Source organism: Hermetia illucens, chromosome 4 (genome assembly GCF_905115235.1).
Source record: "Hermetia illucens chromosome 4, iHerIll2.2.curated.20191125, whole genome shotgun sequence".
NCBI lineage: Eukaryota > Metazoa > Arthropoda > Insecta > Diptera > Stratiomyidae > Hermetia > Hermetia illucens.
The window spans coordinates 164,553,198-164,571,031 of record NC_051852.1 but is presented as its reverse complement, the minus strand read 5'-3'; the positions used below and the strand labels follow the sequence as shown (position 1 = coordinate 164,571,031).

Sequence of the window (17,834 nt, the reverse complement as noted above, 5' to 3'; positions counted from 1 at the left end):
TGCGCTAACGCAAGAAGCAATCTTATAACGCAGTTCTTGGCTGGTAGCATTGCCGCTGACAGTGATTGTACCTATTTTATGGAGATCGGTCGGCAAAAATTCAGATTCAATGTTAGACTGAGGCAATTCCCTTCCATTTTTGCACATGTTGCTCGAGATCATTTTTGCTATTAAACGCTGTGTTTTCATAGCGTCTGCATAAAGCAGTGCATAGAGAGCTGGACGTGGGATGTCCCGTATAACTCCCCATAACAAGAACAAAGAGGAGTAGTGAGAGGGCGCTTCCTTCATGAACACCAATAGAGGCACGAAGCGGTTTTGATACACCCGCTACACTTCGAACTTGCCAGTTAGATGGTGTTCTACCTTCCCCAATAATCCGATTGAAGAATTCACTGAGGACTGGGTCCCTTCTCTTCATTTTCCAGAGCTCAGATGCGATCTCGTCAGGTCCTGTTGCATTCCGCGATTTCATTTAATTTATTGCTTTCTCGACTTCTGTGGTATTGACAGATGGAATTGCTCTAAACGTTGGCAATGCCTGTAGAACTGAAGTACAAACAAATACTTTTATCGAAATTTGCGTGCAAAATCGCGGTCCGTCGGTGGTAAGCAAAGTACCGTTTTTGTTATTAACGCCTCAGAAGTGTTTGATACGCTGTGTGCGTTAGTGTCGGCTTTTGACAAGTCAATACAGCTCTCTCTCGCCATCCCGAGTGTCCAGTTTATCGTAAAGTTCTTTGTAATGGATCACTCGGGTGACAGCAATCGCTTTATTTCCGATTGGCATTCTTGTAAATTTTTCCAATTGGCGAGCGTTTCATCGTCGAAAAACTTGTAATAGAGGCGTTTCTTTTCACGGACTTTCATTTCAACATGGTCATTCCAAAGCCAAGTATCTCAGTTGATGAACCGCTTACCTGGCTTGGTCACCCCGAGGGTTGCATAAGCCGCTTTGTGGATCGTGTCTTTAACTTGGTTCCACTATTTTTCCACATTCGTAATAGTTGTTAATCACGAATGTTAAGTCATTTCTTCTTTGTTCTTACAAAATCGCCACCATGTAATGCGCAGCGGGTCACTGCGTTCCTCACACTGTTTTATCGGTATATGATTAAAAGACATCTTTTTCGTCTTTTACAATATTCCAATAAATATTTTCTAGTCAGTGATTATTTGGTAATACTCGCCTTTTGCTCATTCTTAGACTAATTATTTTTCCACAATCGTTCACAAGCAGTCATTTCAAGAATAATTATGTGAACCACTAATTAATTCTTTTTAACCTGTTTTTTCTTTCATTCCAGCCTATCATAATAGATGATGACGACGACGACGAAGATGACGTTCCACTTGCCAAACGTATCGCCAACATCAAGAAAGAAGCCAAGTTGAAAAAACAAGAATCCGAGGGCAAATCAAAGAAATCTCATCATCATCATCATAAATCCTCACCGAAAGAAAAAGAAGTCGATGAAGCTTTATGTCGTCCAGTCGAGTCTTCAGCAATGGGCGGTCTTACTATTGGCAACGTTGCAAAGAAAAATGTTCTAACTGGACCTGATTCCAAGGAGCTTACTTTCAGCAAAATACAAGGGAAAACATTCCCATCACTGGTTGTTGTTGCCAGACCATCACTCCGCGTCAATGCGATAACAACAACCAATCGACCGGAACTGGATTCGAAAGTGAAAGTGGTACTGATACTTACTCCAGCCAAATTCACAGAATGGCTTATACAGCAGGGTCTGTTGAGGTCGGAGCAGAAATGTTTGAAGCATAGGAAGAATGATCTGAAGTTAGGTGAGTAATTAGTCTTGGAAAAATATTGTCATGAGTACATGCAATAAGAAAATTTAGTGACCTTTTTTCTTAAAATCTCAATATTGTCCATTAAACTTCCAATTTTCAAATAAAATTATTAAAAAAAAACGTCCCTCCCAGTAATCACAGCAGATACTTAGACCACATCCTTTAAATTAGACCATTCACGATTAGACATTCACGATTTTTTTATGCCAAACTTCTAGGTGTCTACTCAGACGTATCGAAGTTTCCATATTCAGGAGGCTACGTATGGATCAGTGACTGTCGGCCGGTTCGATTCATTTCTGTTTTCAATGGTTCAATTTTCGAGGGGGCTCCTCACCCGCCGTCATGCATTCTCAAATTAGTTTACCATTGGTCATGCCAAACGAGCATCCAGAATGTGATCCAATGGGTTAAAGTAGATAGTTTTTATGTGAAGACAGTTTACACATGGCTTCGAGCCATCTGCAGTATAGCAATTTATCAACACTTGAAGCCAATGGGCGGGATTGGAAAATATATCGAGGTACATCCATCAGAATTGCATTGTAAGCAGAACATCCTATTCATTGAGCATCTTCCCGCAGGTTGGTGTGATTTCTTTGGGAACAACAACACAAGACGGTCAACAAAGACAAGTCAAAGTCGAAGTTCTTGGAGTCTTCGATCCATTCACAAAAGTAATTCGTCTGCGTGCTATTGAACCAATAAACGAAAAGGAAGTTAGCTACAAAAAGCGATTTGTTAAAATATTAGAACCGTTAAAGGACTGGGTACTGAAGGAGAGCAATTTAACCATTGACTTGACCATCGACAAGGGTGTGTTGGTTGGAATGGGCTTCAAAAATATCATTCAAATTCCAGCAGCTGACAAAACAGCTAAACATTCAAATGCTCATGTTATGGACTATCTGAGACGAATTGTGCCGCGGATGTTCCAGAACACATTATCGTTGTTATCGCGAGAAATGATTCAACAATTTTTAGATGAGTTGGTTTGGCGTGAACAATACGGAACATCCCCATTGGAGACATTCAACAATATAACGAAACATATCTCGGAACAAACTCGAGTGGATTCAATGGAAAGTCTTATCACTCGATTGAATAAGGTGAGTGTTGTTGGATTTTCAAGTTCTAGTTTCTGTGACAATCTTTTGCAAAAAATTTATTTGACGTAGACTTAAGTTTTTGGGATTTTTTGCTAAATTCAAGTTAATTCAATTAACTCTCAAATGAAAAACGGCAAAAGACATTTCACATGAAAATTTCCTTTGGAATCCTTGGAAGGTTTTCCGCCGACATAAAGGATTCAGAGGAAACTGTTATGAATAGCCTCCACTCAATGCTAAAAGTTGATTGTGTAACATAAACCCAACGGAGAAAGGTTTTTCTATTGGTTTCGATTTTTTTCTTCAAAGGCATGGAAATTGATTAACTCCGTCAATCAACAGGCGGTTGACTGACCGTATGAAAACTATTTTCTGTGTGCGATAATTGCTAATTTGAAACGTTAAGGCAGTGAGAATATAACTGTTTTTAAAAGTTTGACTCCGGATTTCTTAATAAAATCTATTAAATCTTTCATCTGGATTGATTCAACTATAATTCTTCCTAAAAGCGGCAAAGATCTGACATGAGAAGAATATGTGATCAACTATCTCTGGGACGCCGCAGGTGTGACAAAAGTGATTGCTTAGTTTACCAATTCTTAAGAGAAAAAACTTGGAGTATACATGACCCGAATAGAGTCTTTTGAGGGTCTTGATTGTGGGAGCTGTTTGCGAATCAATGAATTCTGGTAGTTTCACAGGCAGTGTTGGAATGAAGCTAGCAATATGACTTTTATCTCTTGGATGTTAGAATTCTCAATTTCGCTGAAGATCTCCCATATAATTGGATGGTTGGACTTTTGGTTTTTGAGCAGTGTATAGGCTTTTTAAGAGCCCGTTATACTACTATTTTCTATCGACTCCGTCTTTGGCCAGCAGTGTAGCCTGTTTCATGCCCATGAGTTCCGCAGCGAGGACCGTCATCGCTCTCATTCTATAGTCTACCTTTATACGGGAAGATGCTGAGACCACAGCACAACTCGTGGCTTCTTTTGTTGTTGCTGCATCGGTGGCATAAACCGCGAAACCATTTCTTCCGGATCAGTTTAATTTGTTTTGGACTTTTACCATCCATTCTTGTTTGGTTTCCCCAACTGTCCTGTTCGGCATTCCATTCGAGCAATGACCCTCGTGAGATACCCTGAGGTCGAAAACTTCCCTGAAACAATTATATACCAGGTGCACAAGCTTAAATCCGCTGTTTTTTTTTTTTTTTTCAAGAAAAACATTTTTTTATAGGAACCAAAAAAAAATTATTTAAAATACATTTTTTCCATCTCTCTCGGGTAATTTATGGATACCATGCCAATAAAATTGTTGATCTCTCGAGGCAAACTACTCATCAATCCATTTTTGGACGTCTACGTAAGAATCGAAGTGCTGCTGAGCGAGCGAGTGCCCCATCGACGAAAACAGATGATAGTCGGATGGAACCACGTCTGGTGAATAAGCGAAGTGTGGTAGTATCCCCCAGTTGAGTGTTTCTAAGTAGTTTCGAAATTTTTTCGATGTGCGCGATGGATTATTATCATGGATGAAAATCAACTTTTCATGTCTTTGCTGACATTCCGACCGTTTTTCAGTCAGAGCACGATGCAATTTGATGAGTCGTTGGTGATAACGATGGGCATCGACAGTTGAACCAAGTTTCAACAGTTCATATTAGACAATACCCCGCTGATCCCACCACATGCACAGCATCGTCTTCCGTCCGGAGCGATTTGGCCTTGCAGAAGATATCGCTGGTTGGCCGGCGTCAACCCACGATTTTTTTCGTTTAGGATTCTCGAAAATTCGTCGCCAGTCACAATCCGATGTAAAAAGTCTTTCTTCCGTGTCTGGCAAGCAAGATTTCGCATGTGTTTTGGCACCGCTCCATATGCCTATCGTTCAATTCATGAGACACCCATCTTCCGATCTTTTGAATCTTACTCATTGCACGTAGCCGCATGGAAACGGCTTGTTGAGAAACACCTAATTGCTTAGAGAGCATTTTCAACGTTTGAGTATCGTCCTTGTCCAGAAGAGCCTCCAATTCGTGTTCCTTAACTTTCCTAGGCCGATTTTTACGATCGTTGTCGCTTAGATTGAAATCGCCATCTTTGAATCGACGGAAACAGTCTCAGTTTCCGATAGAGCATTGTCGCCGCAGGCCTCCACAAGCATTTGATGCTATTCAGCGGCTGATTTCTTCAAATTAACGCAAAAAAAAAATAGCTTCCCGCAAATCCTTTTTTCCGGGAACAAAACTGGACATGACAATTGAAGAGAAAAAAAATGTTTTTGCATAAAATTGCTGATGATATGGACTGACACTTGTTGATAAATGTCGTACTACAAAAAAAAATGTGGCATGACATCTGTGAGCAAACAGCAAATTTAAGCTTGTACCCCTGATACTTTCGAGAGGCCAGATTTTCTGTCACTAGTTTGTAAGACGATGGTAGAGTTCCTTTAAGCCTAATCAAATCTTTGGCTGCTAGGAAGTTTGTTCTAAATTTGTGTGGGGGCTCATTAATAAGGGCATGTACAAGGTGGAAGGGTGCTGTTTTGGTTAGCCCCAGGCACCTTTTGAGCTACTTTATTGTCTAGATATTGGAGTGATCTAACAGTAAAAGCGGCAGCGTAATTGAAAACTGGTCTAATAGTTGCTGGAAACAGTTTAACCGCTTTTTGCCGCTCTTATTGCGTTTCCGATCATATTAGTGGTGTGATTTTCAATTGACAGAGAAGCAGTTATTGTCCTACCCAGAAAAGTGATTTCGTTTTTAAGGTTTTGTGTAAACACAAAACCTTATTAAAATCGGTTTACTGTCTGTCTGTCTGTCCGTCCGTCACACGCATTTTTCTCGGAGACGGTTATAGCGATTGACACCAAATTTGGTAGAAAGGTGGGAACTGTGAACGCTCACGCATACAGTGAATTACATCCTTTTACATCGAATTTAAGGGGGGGGGGTCCCCATACATGCAAAAGGGGGGTGTAAAATTTGTTTTCATCAAATATAGTCACGTGGGGTATCAAATTAAAGGTCTCGATTAGTACTTTTCAAAGCCAATCTTAGTTTTGAAATTCGTTGGAAGGGTGGGGAGCGCGGGGGGTTGAAAGTGATCACTTCTTTAAGGGGGCCATTCTCAGAAACTACCAAACCGAAAAATCTGAAAAAAATCAAGAGGCTGCCACTATATGGTGCCTGGGCTCCGAAATACCTTCCATACCGATAACTGTTTAAATAAAGTTAATAATAGTATATTACTACAATTTTTTGTAATTGGTTAGAAACCCCCCTTAAGTTTATCCTAGTACCATGAAATTTTGCAGTGATATAGGCTATAATATAGAGCATGATCTTACCAAGTTTGGTGGAAATCGCACTATTACTAACAAAGTTATAGTACCTCAAATTTGTCGCTTCTTTGAAAATTGAAGACTATGAATGTCAATATCACCCGAAAGTGGATACTCTCACATAATATATGGATATATTACGTGCTACGTACTAAGAAATACACAAAACCTTTCGTACCTGAAGCGTCCAGCTTCCGGTTTCTCGACTTGTTTTCGTCGTTCGATTGACCAAAATGTGACATAGTGCGATTCTGCTTTTTTTGAAAGTGATTACGCTGGACTTGTTAAGATTAACCGGTAAGCTAAGCGCACCACATACGTTAAGGAAGATGTTGATTTGGTCCTGTAGAAGTTTTTCGACACCCTGAATATCTTTATATGCTGCTAGTAACAGAAACTCATCAGCATATTGGTAGATATGTACTGATTCATGTAATTTGTTATGGAAAGTGGTTGTGTATAAGTTGAAGAGTGCTGGGCTCAGAACGCTTCCCTGGGGTAAGCCATTTCTAACTGTTTCAGACCATTCGCCCATCATCAGGTGCCTAATTTCATTCCTTCTCATAATATTGGCCAAGGTTCTGAGGTCAACTCCCTCATAAACCTGGTTTCCATTGTACCAGCCTTCACTTTTTTTTCCTTGACTCAGCAGAAACTCATTTATGCACGATGTGGTCAAAGTAGACGTAGACCTAGCTTTTCTGTAGGCATAGCAGTGTTCTGAGAGGGTACCCTCAGTTTCCATAAACACAGTAATTTACTATGTCCGAGGGATCTTTGTCTTTCTTGTGAACCGGTACAATTTTTATATTCTTCCATTCCAGAGGTGGCTGAAGTCTTTTCCAAATTTTAGTAAATGAGTTAGAGAGGTGAAGTCTGTTGCTGTCAGTTAACCAGTTCAGTACAGAATTCTTTCGGTCCCAGGAGCTGTTGGTGATTTGTGCTTGTCCAGAATATCATTAAAGTTGTACATTGTGAGATCGTCTTGTTGGTAGGAGGCGTGCGTGATACTCCTTGAACGGCACAAAAGAAAAGGTTTTCTGCGTTGCATCGTCACTGGCGATAAAAAACGGATCTATTATGATAACCCTAAGTGTCAAAGTAAAAAATTTTTTTAAAAGTCAAAGATGCATATGTGGGCACAAATTGTAAAAGGTAAAAAGGTCCACATACAGGTAGAGATGCTGATCTTATGGTTTTTGCAGTCTCTATATTTGTCGGCAACTTGCGAACTCTTGGCCGCGTTCGAGAGAAGAATCCTCCGAAGAATTTTTGGCCCTCTACATGAGAATGGACGATTCCGTAGCCTATACAATGACGAAATTTATGAGCGATACCATGACCGTCCGGTTGTGGATAAAATCCGGCTCAATAGGTGGGCGGGTCACTTAATCCGTATGGATAAGGATGATCCCACCCGGAAAGTCTATAAGGGCAATATCTATGGTAGAAAAAGAAGACGAGGCAGACCCTGCCTAAGATGGGTGGGTTAGGACGCCAGACAGCTTTTAGGGATATCGAATTGGTGGACCTCGGCGTAAAACCGGGATGTCTGGAGTTCCTTATTAAGGCAGGCCTAGACCGGATACCGGTTGTTGCGCCGTTGATGATGATGATGATGAATCCCCTTTTGCATTCCCACCTCAAACAAGTCCGCCACCAACCCATTAAGAAACCTGGAAACTGAGTCTTGCAACTCGTCGTCCGTCGCGAATCGTTGACCGCCTAGGTGCTCCTTCAACTTCGGAAACAGATGGAAATCGCTGGGTACGATGTCATGGCTGTAGAGCGGATGGACAATGAATTCCCAGCCAAAACCCTCGATTAAGTCTTTTGTTTGTTGCAAGACATGCGGACGCGCATTGTCGTGGTGCAGTCTTACGCTTTTGGTGATTTTTCTCCTATGACGATTTTGGATTGCCCATCTGAGTTTTTTCAAGGTCTCGCAATAACTTGTTGAGTTTATTATGGTCGCTCTAGGCATACACCTTGAGGTAGCCTAACTTTTCTTTCAAAATTCTGTCAATTAAAGCTTCAAGAATTCCAACAGTCATTCGCCGATCTTCGAACATTATTTCACACCTGGTGGTGACGGTGATGACGGGCTTCACCATAGATGGCTGTCACGTCGGTATTAATCGACGCAGACGGGCGATTGTGGTTAGGATTGGTGGCGGGGAACCAGCGAAAAAGGCGGTGTCGCCAGATTTCCCCTAGCCGTACGCGCGGCAATGTTAGAGCAAACAACAAAGCCAATCAGGTCCGGGATTTTTCGTTGATCTGCTAATCAATAAGTGGGCTATCCAGGTGGGATGATGTCAAGTCTAGTGTCTCGGGGAGGCTTTCCCTTCCCGATGCTTAGTGGCATAGAAGCAATAGCCATCAATTTGAAAATTATTTTTGTGAGTGAGATGCATTTTGGATATGACCGCGGTAATGAAAACGACGACATTGCGTCAGATCAGTGCCGTCACACGCTATAATCAGGTTTGAAATAAAGACATTCGCAATCGATATGGGGTTGCTTCAATCGTGAAAAAATTGCAAGAGACACGGCTATCTCGTAATAGTGCTCTATGAAAGGCAATATGGTCATCACTGCGCTCGCCCGTGATTATTACTCCTATTGGAGTCAGGTACTCATTAGACGTATCCGACATCCCATCACGACACAAAGCCCTCTCTCTTACTAATGAGATTGGAACTCCGCGACTTTCCGCTGTGATAACTTAGCGCCAACCGGACACAAGGACCAAAAAGCCGGAGGAAACAACGATGGCTTCATATGCTAGTTGGTGATTTGAAAATCTGTCGACTTCACCCGAGCAAAGTCTGTTATCACGAAAAATGGCAACATCTGGCTTGAGTTGTCGCGAGACAGATCATCTCATGAATTTTATCCGCGATGGCGGTCAACGTATCGAAAGACCCCGAATCCGCACATGCCACCTCTGCAGTCACAAAGACTGTAGCAGCTCGGTGCCGACTTTGTAATCACCCAACTGCTTCATTTCACACAGCAGTTGGCTTGGCGCACAGTAACCTAACGTTAGTTCTGTCAGTTAGTGGTTAAGTTTAGCCGGCTCACTTACTGACAGGCCTTTTATGAGCTGCTCTTTTAGTCGTTTATAAGAACAGTCCTCGAGAACGTCGGAGACAAGCTTAACTGCCTTGTCGTCTAGCTCAACCAGCGCGTGATTGAAGCGAACGGCATCCGTTGTGACGCCGGCCAAAGCAAAATTGGGCCTCCTCGAGTTGGAGCAAGCACGCTGCTGGGCTGCTACGCGCGAACCCGTACGGCCACTGTAGTTACCGAGGAACTTGCCTGTATTCCGACGGAGACATCGTGAGCGAAAGCGAACCCACAAGAGAAAAAACACGTCAGTGGAACGAGTACAGTTAAGTCCTTGAGGGTTTAACGTCAGCACCTGTCTTGCGACTTAATCCCACGGTCTTCTTAAGACATGGATTGATTTTGTGACCACAATCAGAGCCCCGCTGAGACAAGCAACAACGGTACCAGTCTATGCCAAGTGCATGGCTTAGCATTCATACTGGTGGATGCAAGACATACCTAATTCTCTACCGAACTAAGGAGTCCGGCACCCGTGTTGAAACGCAACACTACGCCGAGGCCCGAAGGTCTCTTCTCGCTTGAGCATAACCCCCATGAAACTCCCATTAGGGGGCCTACCGCAAATAACCGAGCTGTACTCACATACAACGGGAGTTCATCCTAAATATGAGAGTCCAGGAGCTATCCCGGTTCCCATGGTACCAGTATACCCCTGGTAAGGTTTCGTGGCCAGTTGTCACTTCAGATGAGTCCCCGTGCAGACTCGGGTCTGATCGCCCTGATTAGGCCTTTGGAGCATTCTCCTACTGCATCACGGCCGGCAAACCAAAGTGAGTACAGCGTCTCCCGGTGCCACCTCTATGAAGGTTCTCCTCGACCATTTGGTTTTGGTTTGGCCGACAGGGTTGCCGCCCCGTCTTCCTCACCGCCACCTTTGAGCACCAGTGGAACGAGTACAGAAAGGAGCAGAGCAAAGAAGAAAATGGTCCTGCGCCGCCTTTTGCGGTGTTTTTTTTTAAGAGAAAGAGGTAGCGCCGACTCTTGCGGCCTAACGGGTTTTAGTTTTATCTAATTAATAAACAACTTTAAATCACAATAATTCATTAAAAAACTTTAAATTATGCTTAAATTAATTCTTGGTCCGGACAATTTTCCGTGTTGGCTGGCCCACGAAATCCGTGGCGATGTCGATGTTGCTGATGGTTAGCGACATCCTTCGCTGAGCTGCCTTCAGTTAGCTTTTCTGAAGCTTCGATCCGTCACTGAATCTGGCTACCACGATTCACACCTGCTCGCTCCGCCACGAGTCTGTTTCTTGACGCAGATGCCATGGCGTGCAAATATCGCTAACAGTGAGGGGTTGGAAAATTGGCTTCCCGAGGATCTGACTATTTTGCGCTAAGCCACCCACTATCAAGTATGTTTCTTGACGCGAATATCATGGCACTTGACTATCGCTAACAGTGAGGTGATTGACAAATTGGCTCACCAAGGTTCTGACTCTTTCACTTTAAGCTATCTACTGACAAGTCTGCTCTGAAGAGGATAGTTGGAAGTTTCCGCGCAGCAGAATGGAGAAATTTGATTTCATGCTGGCTGGCGGAAACCCTGGGAGGAAAGAGGACGCTTTTGTTGTCCCTGAAAAAAGGGAATATGAAACCCGAGTAGGATTTTTAACGAACACCTTCGCCCTAAATTACCACACGGAAAAACGGAAGTAGTGTTCTCAACTATATGAAGCTAGTTTAAAGAAGGGGAGCAAAGATCCTGCATTTCTTATGCAGCCACTGGGTCTCCTCAGAACTTAAATAACTCGCGAGGATATTCTTCAACGAAAAGGAAAAATCTGAGGTCTTTCTCAGACGCAGACAAGAGCGACAGACGGGCAGCTGTATAGGCGTTTTAGTGACAGTACAATGAACATAAAATATCAAACTGGAATGCTTGCGGCTTCTCCGGTCTTTTAACCTCTCCTAGGGGAGCTACTCACAACCTAATACGTTAGCACGAAAAATGATAGCCCTGCTGTAGAGAAGTGCAGAAACATCTGAGAAGCTGTAAATTGGTAGTTATCGGTACCTTCCGGATCAAAACGTACTCAGGAGTTAGTGTTTATTCTTCCATCTGTCTTGTACTGGGTTTTCCATATATAGAAACATTTCAGGTTAGAACCAAGGAAACACAAACTTGAACACTTATTTATGTATTTTCAGGTCGCTACCAACCCTTTCAATTGTGCACAAATCAACACAACCCCAGAACCGATGTCATCCACGTCACCGCCTTCGATTTTAAAATCCGGCGCATTGAAGAAAATTCCAGTTGTTGTTAAGAAGGAAGAGCCCCCAGCGCACACACCATCACGACGTGGCCGCAAACCAGGCTCTACAAATAAGCAATGTTAGTACACAATTATTAAAAAATGAATCAAGTTAAAAACTCTAGTTTTCTCCCAAAAACCCACATGTTAATCTAATTAAGTTTTGAGATATTTAACAGTTATGCCAAAAAAAAAAAAATATTATTTTAAAGATAAAACTCTTTACGTCTTGCGTTATTTTTTGTTCGATAATTCAGCAGAAAACAAGCTATTTTAGGAATAAATCGTTTGCAAATAAATTCGAAATTGAAATTGAAAATGATTCATTTTTGTTATTGCTCTGTGGACATTTGCGGAAGTGGATCTCTGTTTGATATGCTAATCTTCGAATTCGATTTATTCGTAAAATCTTCTTGGTGTACATGTAAAATGCCTCTGCCTCCAGCTTATGATGATTGCTCGTCATGTTGTCGGGGGCTCAAAAAAGTGAACCCAAATTGTTAGGTGATGACATAAACATTTTCCGTTCTTCGGAAAATTTCTAAGGCAGGAAACATATTTCTTAAACATCCTAACCAATCAAAAAAACACAATAAAAAAATTTCCTGCTTCTTACAAGAACAAATACTTTGTAGACTTATCTGTTCTTCCTTTTACGTTCGAATTTTCCTGATAAAAAAACCAACTACATTCAAGATAATATTCAAACTAATTTCTTACAGCCAATCAAAAGCAAAACACAAAACGAGCCGCCGCCTCAATTTCACCAGAAAGAGAGAAGAAAGAAAAGAAAAAAGAGAAGTCACCAGTTGTAGCACCGCCTACAGAACCTCGCCGGAAACAAGCTATCAAGGCTGCGAAAGATGATGGCGATAAAGATAAGGACGATGAGTCGGTACTCTTTGAAGAGACATTCTATGGAGTTCTCAACGGCTTGAGTTCGGAAGATCACAAGTTCCCAATCGTAGAGACCTTCTCGGTACAATGTCCGGATTGTAAGCAAACATTTGACAACAACATCAAATTACAAACTCACATATTCGATCATCTCGTCTCCGATGCGCAAAATCCATTGCAATGCATTTGTTGCTTGGAAAGATTCGAAAATGAAGAAAAATTGAAAAAGCATCAAGACTTCATTCATGCCTTGATTACGAAAAATCCTGCGCAAACATATAACTGCATAATCTGTGAGGTGAGAGACACTTTTGAATATGAATACATTCCAAAGGCGAAACAGAAACAGTTTTAATTCTCATGAAAGAAATTGGGATTACAAATAATCTCATATTACACATGAACTGGAAGGTTCTATGTGAATTCGCGCTTGCCTTGTTTAACTAATATTTATGTTTCCGGCCGTTTGTTAAGACTGACTTCTTCTCTCGTTTCAGGCTCGTTTCAATTCAATTCCAATGTTGAGCGGCCACACGCAGAAGACTCATTGCGTCCTCGATATGCCATATCGTTGCGGTGTTTGCGACTATCGATGCTCATCACGACGAAAAGTTATCGAGCATTTCCATCAATCTCATAATAGAGTTGGGGTTTTGCAGTGCAATTTCTGTTTGTTGGTGAGTTTCAAACAAATAATATAATGGCTGGCTGCCGTGAAGACTTAAATTAACTTAAATAGTAGTCAAGGATGAATTGCAGCTTTGGCAATAATATCAACATTTGCTCCAATGCAGATGGAAAGAGATATAGGAAATGTTTACAAAAATATCCATTCAGAAGCTAAATTCTCCCCTTTACATGGAGAAGGCAAAATCTACCATGTTGACTCCAAATGAGCAAATGCTTATTTGAAAAGGATCCACTTGACTGTTGTTGAGCTTTGGAATGCCAACACTTTCACTTGAGCGTCTAAAAAGGAGAAGGAACCGCCGTCAAATCGCACATTTAAATGTACCTTTAACAGAATATTCAGTTCAGTCAGAAGGGCGCACATGCTGCCGTATGCAAAATTCTTTCCCCCAAGCAGGTTGTTTTTAGCTTAACATAGGTCCCGATTGGAAGATGACGACTTGAGAATGGATCAATCATATCCAGATACTTACGCTGAAAGGGCTGCTCCGGAGTGAGTGTGGAACTTTCAATATTTTTTTATTGAAAATGCTGGGAGTCCTTAGTTCGCATCCACTTGATGACCGGTCCGGACCACTTAAGGAGCAACTTACTTCCTTCCTTGTGGTCCACGGATTTCTCTTCTTGGGTGACTGACGGTTCCGTCCAGGGCAGAGGCAATTCATCATTTTTGTGTAAACACAAAACCTTATTATTTTCCAATATTTTGTTATTTTTTTTTCCATAAATAGCGATGTGAAAAGAATTAAAGGAAAACTCGCAATTGTCCTAAGGGGCTCAGGGTCCAACTAACAACGATCTAAAGTAATTGGGGCAGAAATACTCAGATGTATGATGAAATTAGAGTCAAAGTACACAGAAGAAGAATGCACGACAGAATACTTTCATCAGTAGGAACACCAGCTATGTGCGGCATAAGAAAACCACGATAGGCATTTATGTTCTTTTTCACAAATCATTTAAAAAAACGGATAAGATTATGGTCAATAAGGCGCCTACTAGCTTGGAACGGAATAGCTTTCTTTCTATTCTACAGCCAGACGAAGCAACTGGATACTATTTACACCAAACTAGGACTCCAAAGCACCGGATGCCTCCTACAGGAATAATAAATGACAAAGATTTGAACAACCTACCTGAGAATATTGATGAGCACTAATATCACTCCAAAGTGTCTGTATTTCGGGTGTCTCGAAAGGATGCCATTAGACCTGGCTGACTACGAAGATGTGGAGACGGATCGATGAATGCGGAAGCTCTGTTGATCGCTGCAAGCGGAGGTGAGCCCAACGCAAGAGAGTTTCGTTACAGTGATGAACTGCAATGTAACGTATCGAGCAATCGTAACGATTTGATGATACTGTGAGGGTAACGGTGGGCCCATCATCCACGATGATGGGCAGCTGAAAAGGTACAAAAAACCCGTCACTACGATTTTCAATCGTATAACATCTGGTAAAGCTCCACCTCTTGCGGATGGTATGACAAGCCACCGTAACATGCGGATACGGATTACCTCGCAGACCTGTTATTTGCAATTGCTGCACTTGTCTTAAGTCCGGGGAATCTGAGACCTTTCGCTTTTGCTGTTTTGTTCGCAATCTGGAGATACGGCTATCTCAACGCCACGCCAAGTTAAGACAGCATATGGAAAGGATGCCCATTTTTACTCAAAAACTCCAAGCTTTCATGGACTCGTGACAATACCAAAATACCTCATCAGCGTACGAACTAGTTATTTATAGACGTAGTGTTCAAAAGCAGGATAAGGCATTTGATATTACAAGCATTGGAAAAGTGTGATAACCTCATATCGGAGTATGCCATGCAATGAAGCCAAAGAATGGAGGAACAGTGTAAGCTTCCCAGAAAGTCGTGGGAGAGCTGAAACACATGGTATCTGTGTGCTTTCTTAGCGAGTCATGGACATTGGCTAAATGGCTCTTGACTTGAAAAAGGTGCCAAGAAAAGCCAAGTCAGCAAAACCAAAGGTAGTATAGTCCTATTTGTATTAATGAACATCAAAAGCATCGAACAATTTGTATATCTAGCTAGCGCAATGTCTGCCAACGGAGGCACCGAACTTTTTGTCTGGCGAAGAATTAACAGGTCTAATTCGTTCGCTATTGTGACCAAAATCTGGAAATACAATATTTCGTGTCATCAAGGTATTCTGGCTTGAACCAATAATCAATGAAGAATTTCGTCTGCGTACGAGCCAGGTACCCCATAGACACATTAAGAAAGGGTAGCAGCTCTATTGCTGGCTATGCTATGCAATGAAACTCACTGTTTTACCACCGCCGGGGAGTTGGTCATTGTGTGACTCGTGTTTATTGCCCACAATAAAAGGCAAGTCGGGAAACCGGAAGCTAGACGCTGCAGTTATGTAGCCCGTAATGCATCTGTATATTTAGCATGTCAAACTACTCACTTGAATGTGATATTGATATTTTGTATTTTGGGTTGCAGTAAATTTACACGAAAAAGACAACTTTGCGCTGCTGTAACTTTGTTAGTAATAGTATGATTTTGATCAAATTTAGAGATGCATTACGGTCTAGGCCTGCCTTAATAAGGAACTCCAGACATCCCGGTTTTGCGCCGAGGTCCACCAATTCGATATCCCTAAAAGCTGTCTGACGTCCTGACCTACGCCATCGCTCCATCTTAGGCAGGGTCTGCCTCGTCTTCTTTTTCTACCATAGAGATTGCTCTTATAGACTTTCCGGGGGGGATCATCCTCATCCATACGGGTTACGGATAGTTATATACTATTATTTACTTAATTTGAGCAAATATCGGTATGGAGAGCATTTTGAGGCCTGGACAACAATATAAAGGCAGCTTCGTGATCGTCGATTTGCTAGTTTCTGGAATAGGCCCTCATTACTTTTGCCCACTCATGCTCCCCCCTTTCTAACGAACGTCAAAACTAAGACTAGCTTCGGGAAGTACTCATCTTGTATCTGTCTATATTAGGTGAAAAAAAAAATTGTACGCCCCCTTTTACATGTATGACGCACTCAGGGCTCCCTCAATTCACAATGTTTTTCCTGAGTCAGGGCCTGCCACATTTGCAATTTCTACCATAGATATTGCCATTATAGACGTTAATTGGTTTAGGAGTAATTGGTTTCCGATATAAGTCAAAATGCAATACTCTTTCTTGTGTTTCAAGAGATATGCCAAGGAATGAAAGTCTAACAAAGTCTACCACATCCGATACTTGCGACTCTTGATACCGTCAGTTCACACAACTTCGGGATGAAATAATCATTTCATCATCATCGCCAATTATTTGGCTGGCCGACAGTCCTTAATTTAGTTCAGGTACAGTCAGTCCAAACTTTCTATGATCAAACACGATGCCGGTTAAGGGGAATGTAATCGCGAACCATTGTCAGTTTGTATCTATTAGAAGTCCCTACCACGCCAAATCATCAACTACAGCAAACGACAACAAAAACATGTGAAGGTTAAGCAGATCGACTCTCTTTTGTTGCTGCTGCGATTAAGTAAAATCGAACGTGGTGCAGTTGAGCTCCAGTACTGGTACAATTGTCAGGGTATGCGCCGTAATAAAAGAAAATTTATCATTGAGCAGGTCACTGATGACGGTTGAGGGGGTAGTGCCTACATTGCTGCAAATTCGTTGTTTTAGGATGAACTTTGCAAGCAATTACTAAAAATTATAGTAATACACAATTATTAACTTTATTCGGACACTCGGGATGGCCAGAGAGATCTGTATCGACTTGCTAAAAGCCGTGATGAACGCAGACAGGATATCGAACACTTTTGTTGTGTTAATGATAAGAACGGTACTTTGCTTACCAACCGTCGAGCCGCAACGGATAGATGGCGAGAATACTTCGAGCAGATTTCAACTGAAGAATTTGCTCATCCTCCACTTCCACAATCATTGCCCACATTTGGAGCAGTTCCACCAGTCAGCGCAACTGAACTCGAGGAGGCAATAAAACAAATGAAATCGGGGAAAGCAACAGGACCTGACGACATCGCATCTGAGCTCTGGAAAGCGAAGAGCTGGGACCCAACACTGTGGCTCAGTGAATTCTTTAACCGGGTTATTCAGGAAGGAAGAACACCATCTGACTGGCAAGAAAGTACCACTGTTCCAATATGGAAAAAGAAAGGTAGCCCAGCAGAATGTTCAAATTACCGTCCGATCCGGTTACTTTCCCATACCATGAAGATTTTTGAACGCATTCTTGACAACTGTATTCGCGGAATCGTTGAAATGACCGTGAATCAAGCCGGATCTGTCAAGAACTGCGGAACTACTGACGCAATACACGCTGCGCGGTTACTCATGGAGAAACACCGTGAGAAGCATCGCCCTCTTTACATTGCCTTTCTGGATCTAGAGAAAGCGTTTGACCGTGTACCACACGAACTCATCTGGTATGCTTTACGACAACACTTCGTGCCAGAAGAACTCGTGCGGTGGGTTCAATTGCTCTACCACGATCCGAAAAGTAAAGTTCGAAGTATGGCGGGTGTATCAAAACCGCTTCGTGTCTCTGTTGGAGTTCATCAAGGAAGTGCCCTCTCACC

At 42.1% G+C, this 17,834-nt stretch overlaps 1 protein-coding gene across 1 annotated transcript in view; it reads left to right on the top strand.

The window, feature by feature from the left end:
• Window positions 1-17,834, top strand: part of LOC119653455 — a 31,960-nt gene that overhangs the window by 4,410 nt on the left and 9,716 nt on the right. Inside the window, exons 2-7 of the mRNA XM_038058064.1 lie at window positions 1,308-1,803; window positions 2,031-2,335; window positions 2,397-2,921; window positions 11,560-11,746; window positions 12,389-12,861; window positions 13,061-13,240. Of these exons, the coding sequence (XP_037913992.1) occupies window positions 1,308-1,803; window positions 2,031-2,335; window positions 2,397-2,921; window positions 11,560-11,746; window positions 12,389-12,861; window positions 13,061-13,240 (2,166 nt within the window). The remainder of the gene's footprint in view (window positions 1-1,307; window positions 1,804-2,030; window positions 2,336-2,396; window positions 2,922-11,559; window positions 11,747-12,388; window positions 12,862-13,060; window positions 13,241-17,834) is intronic.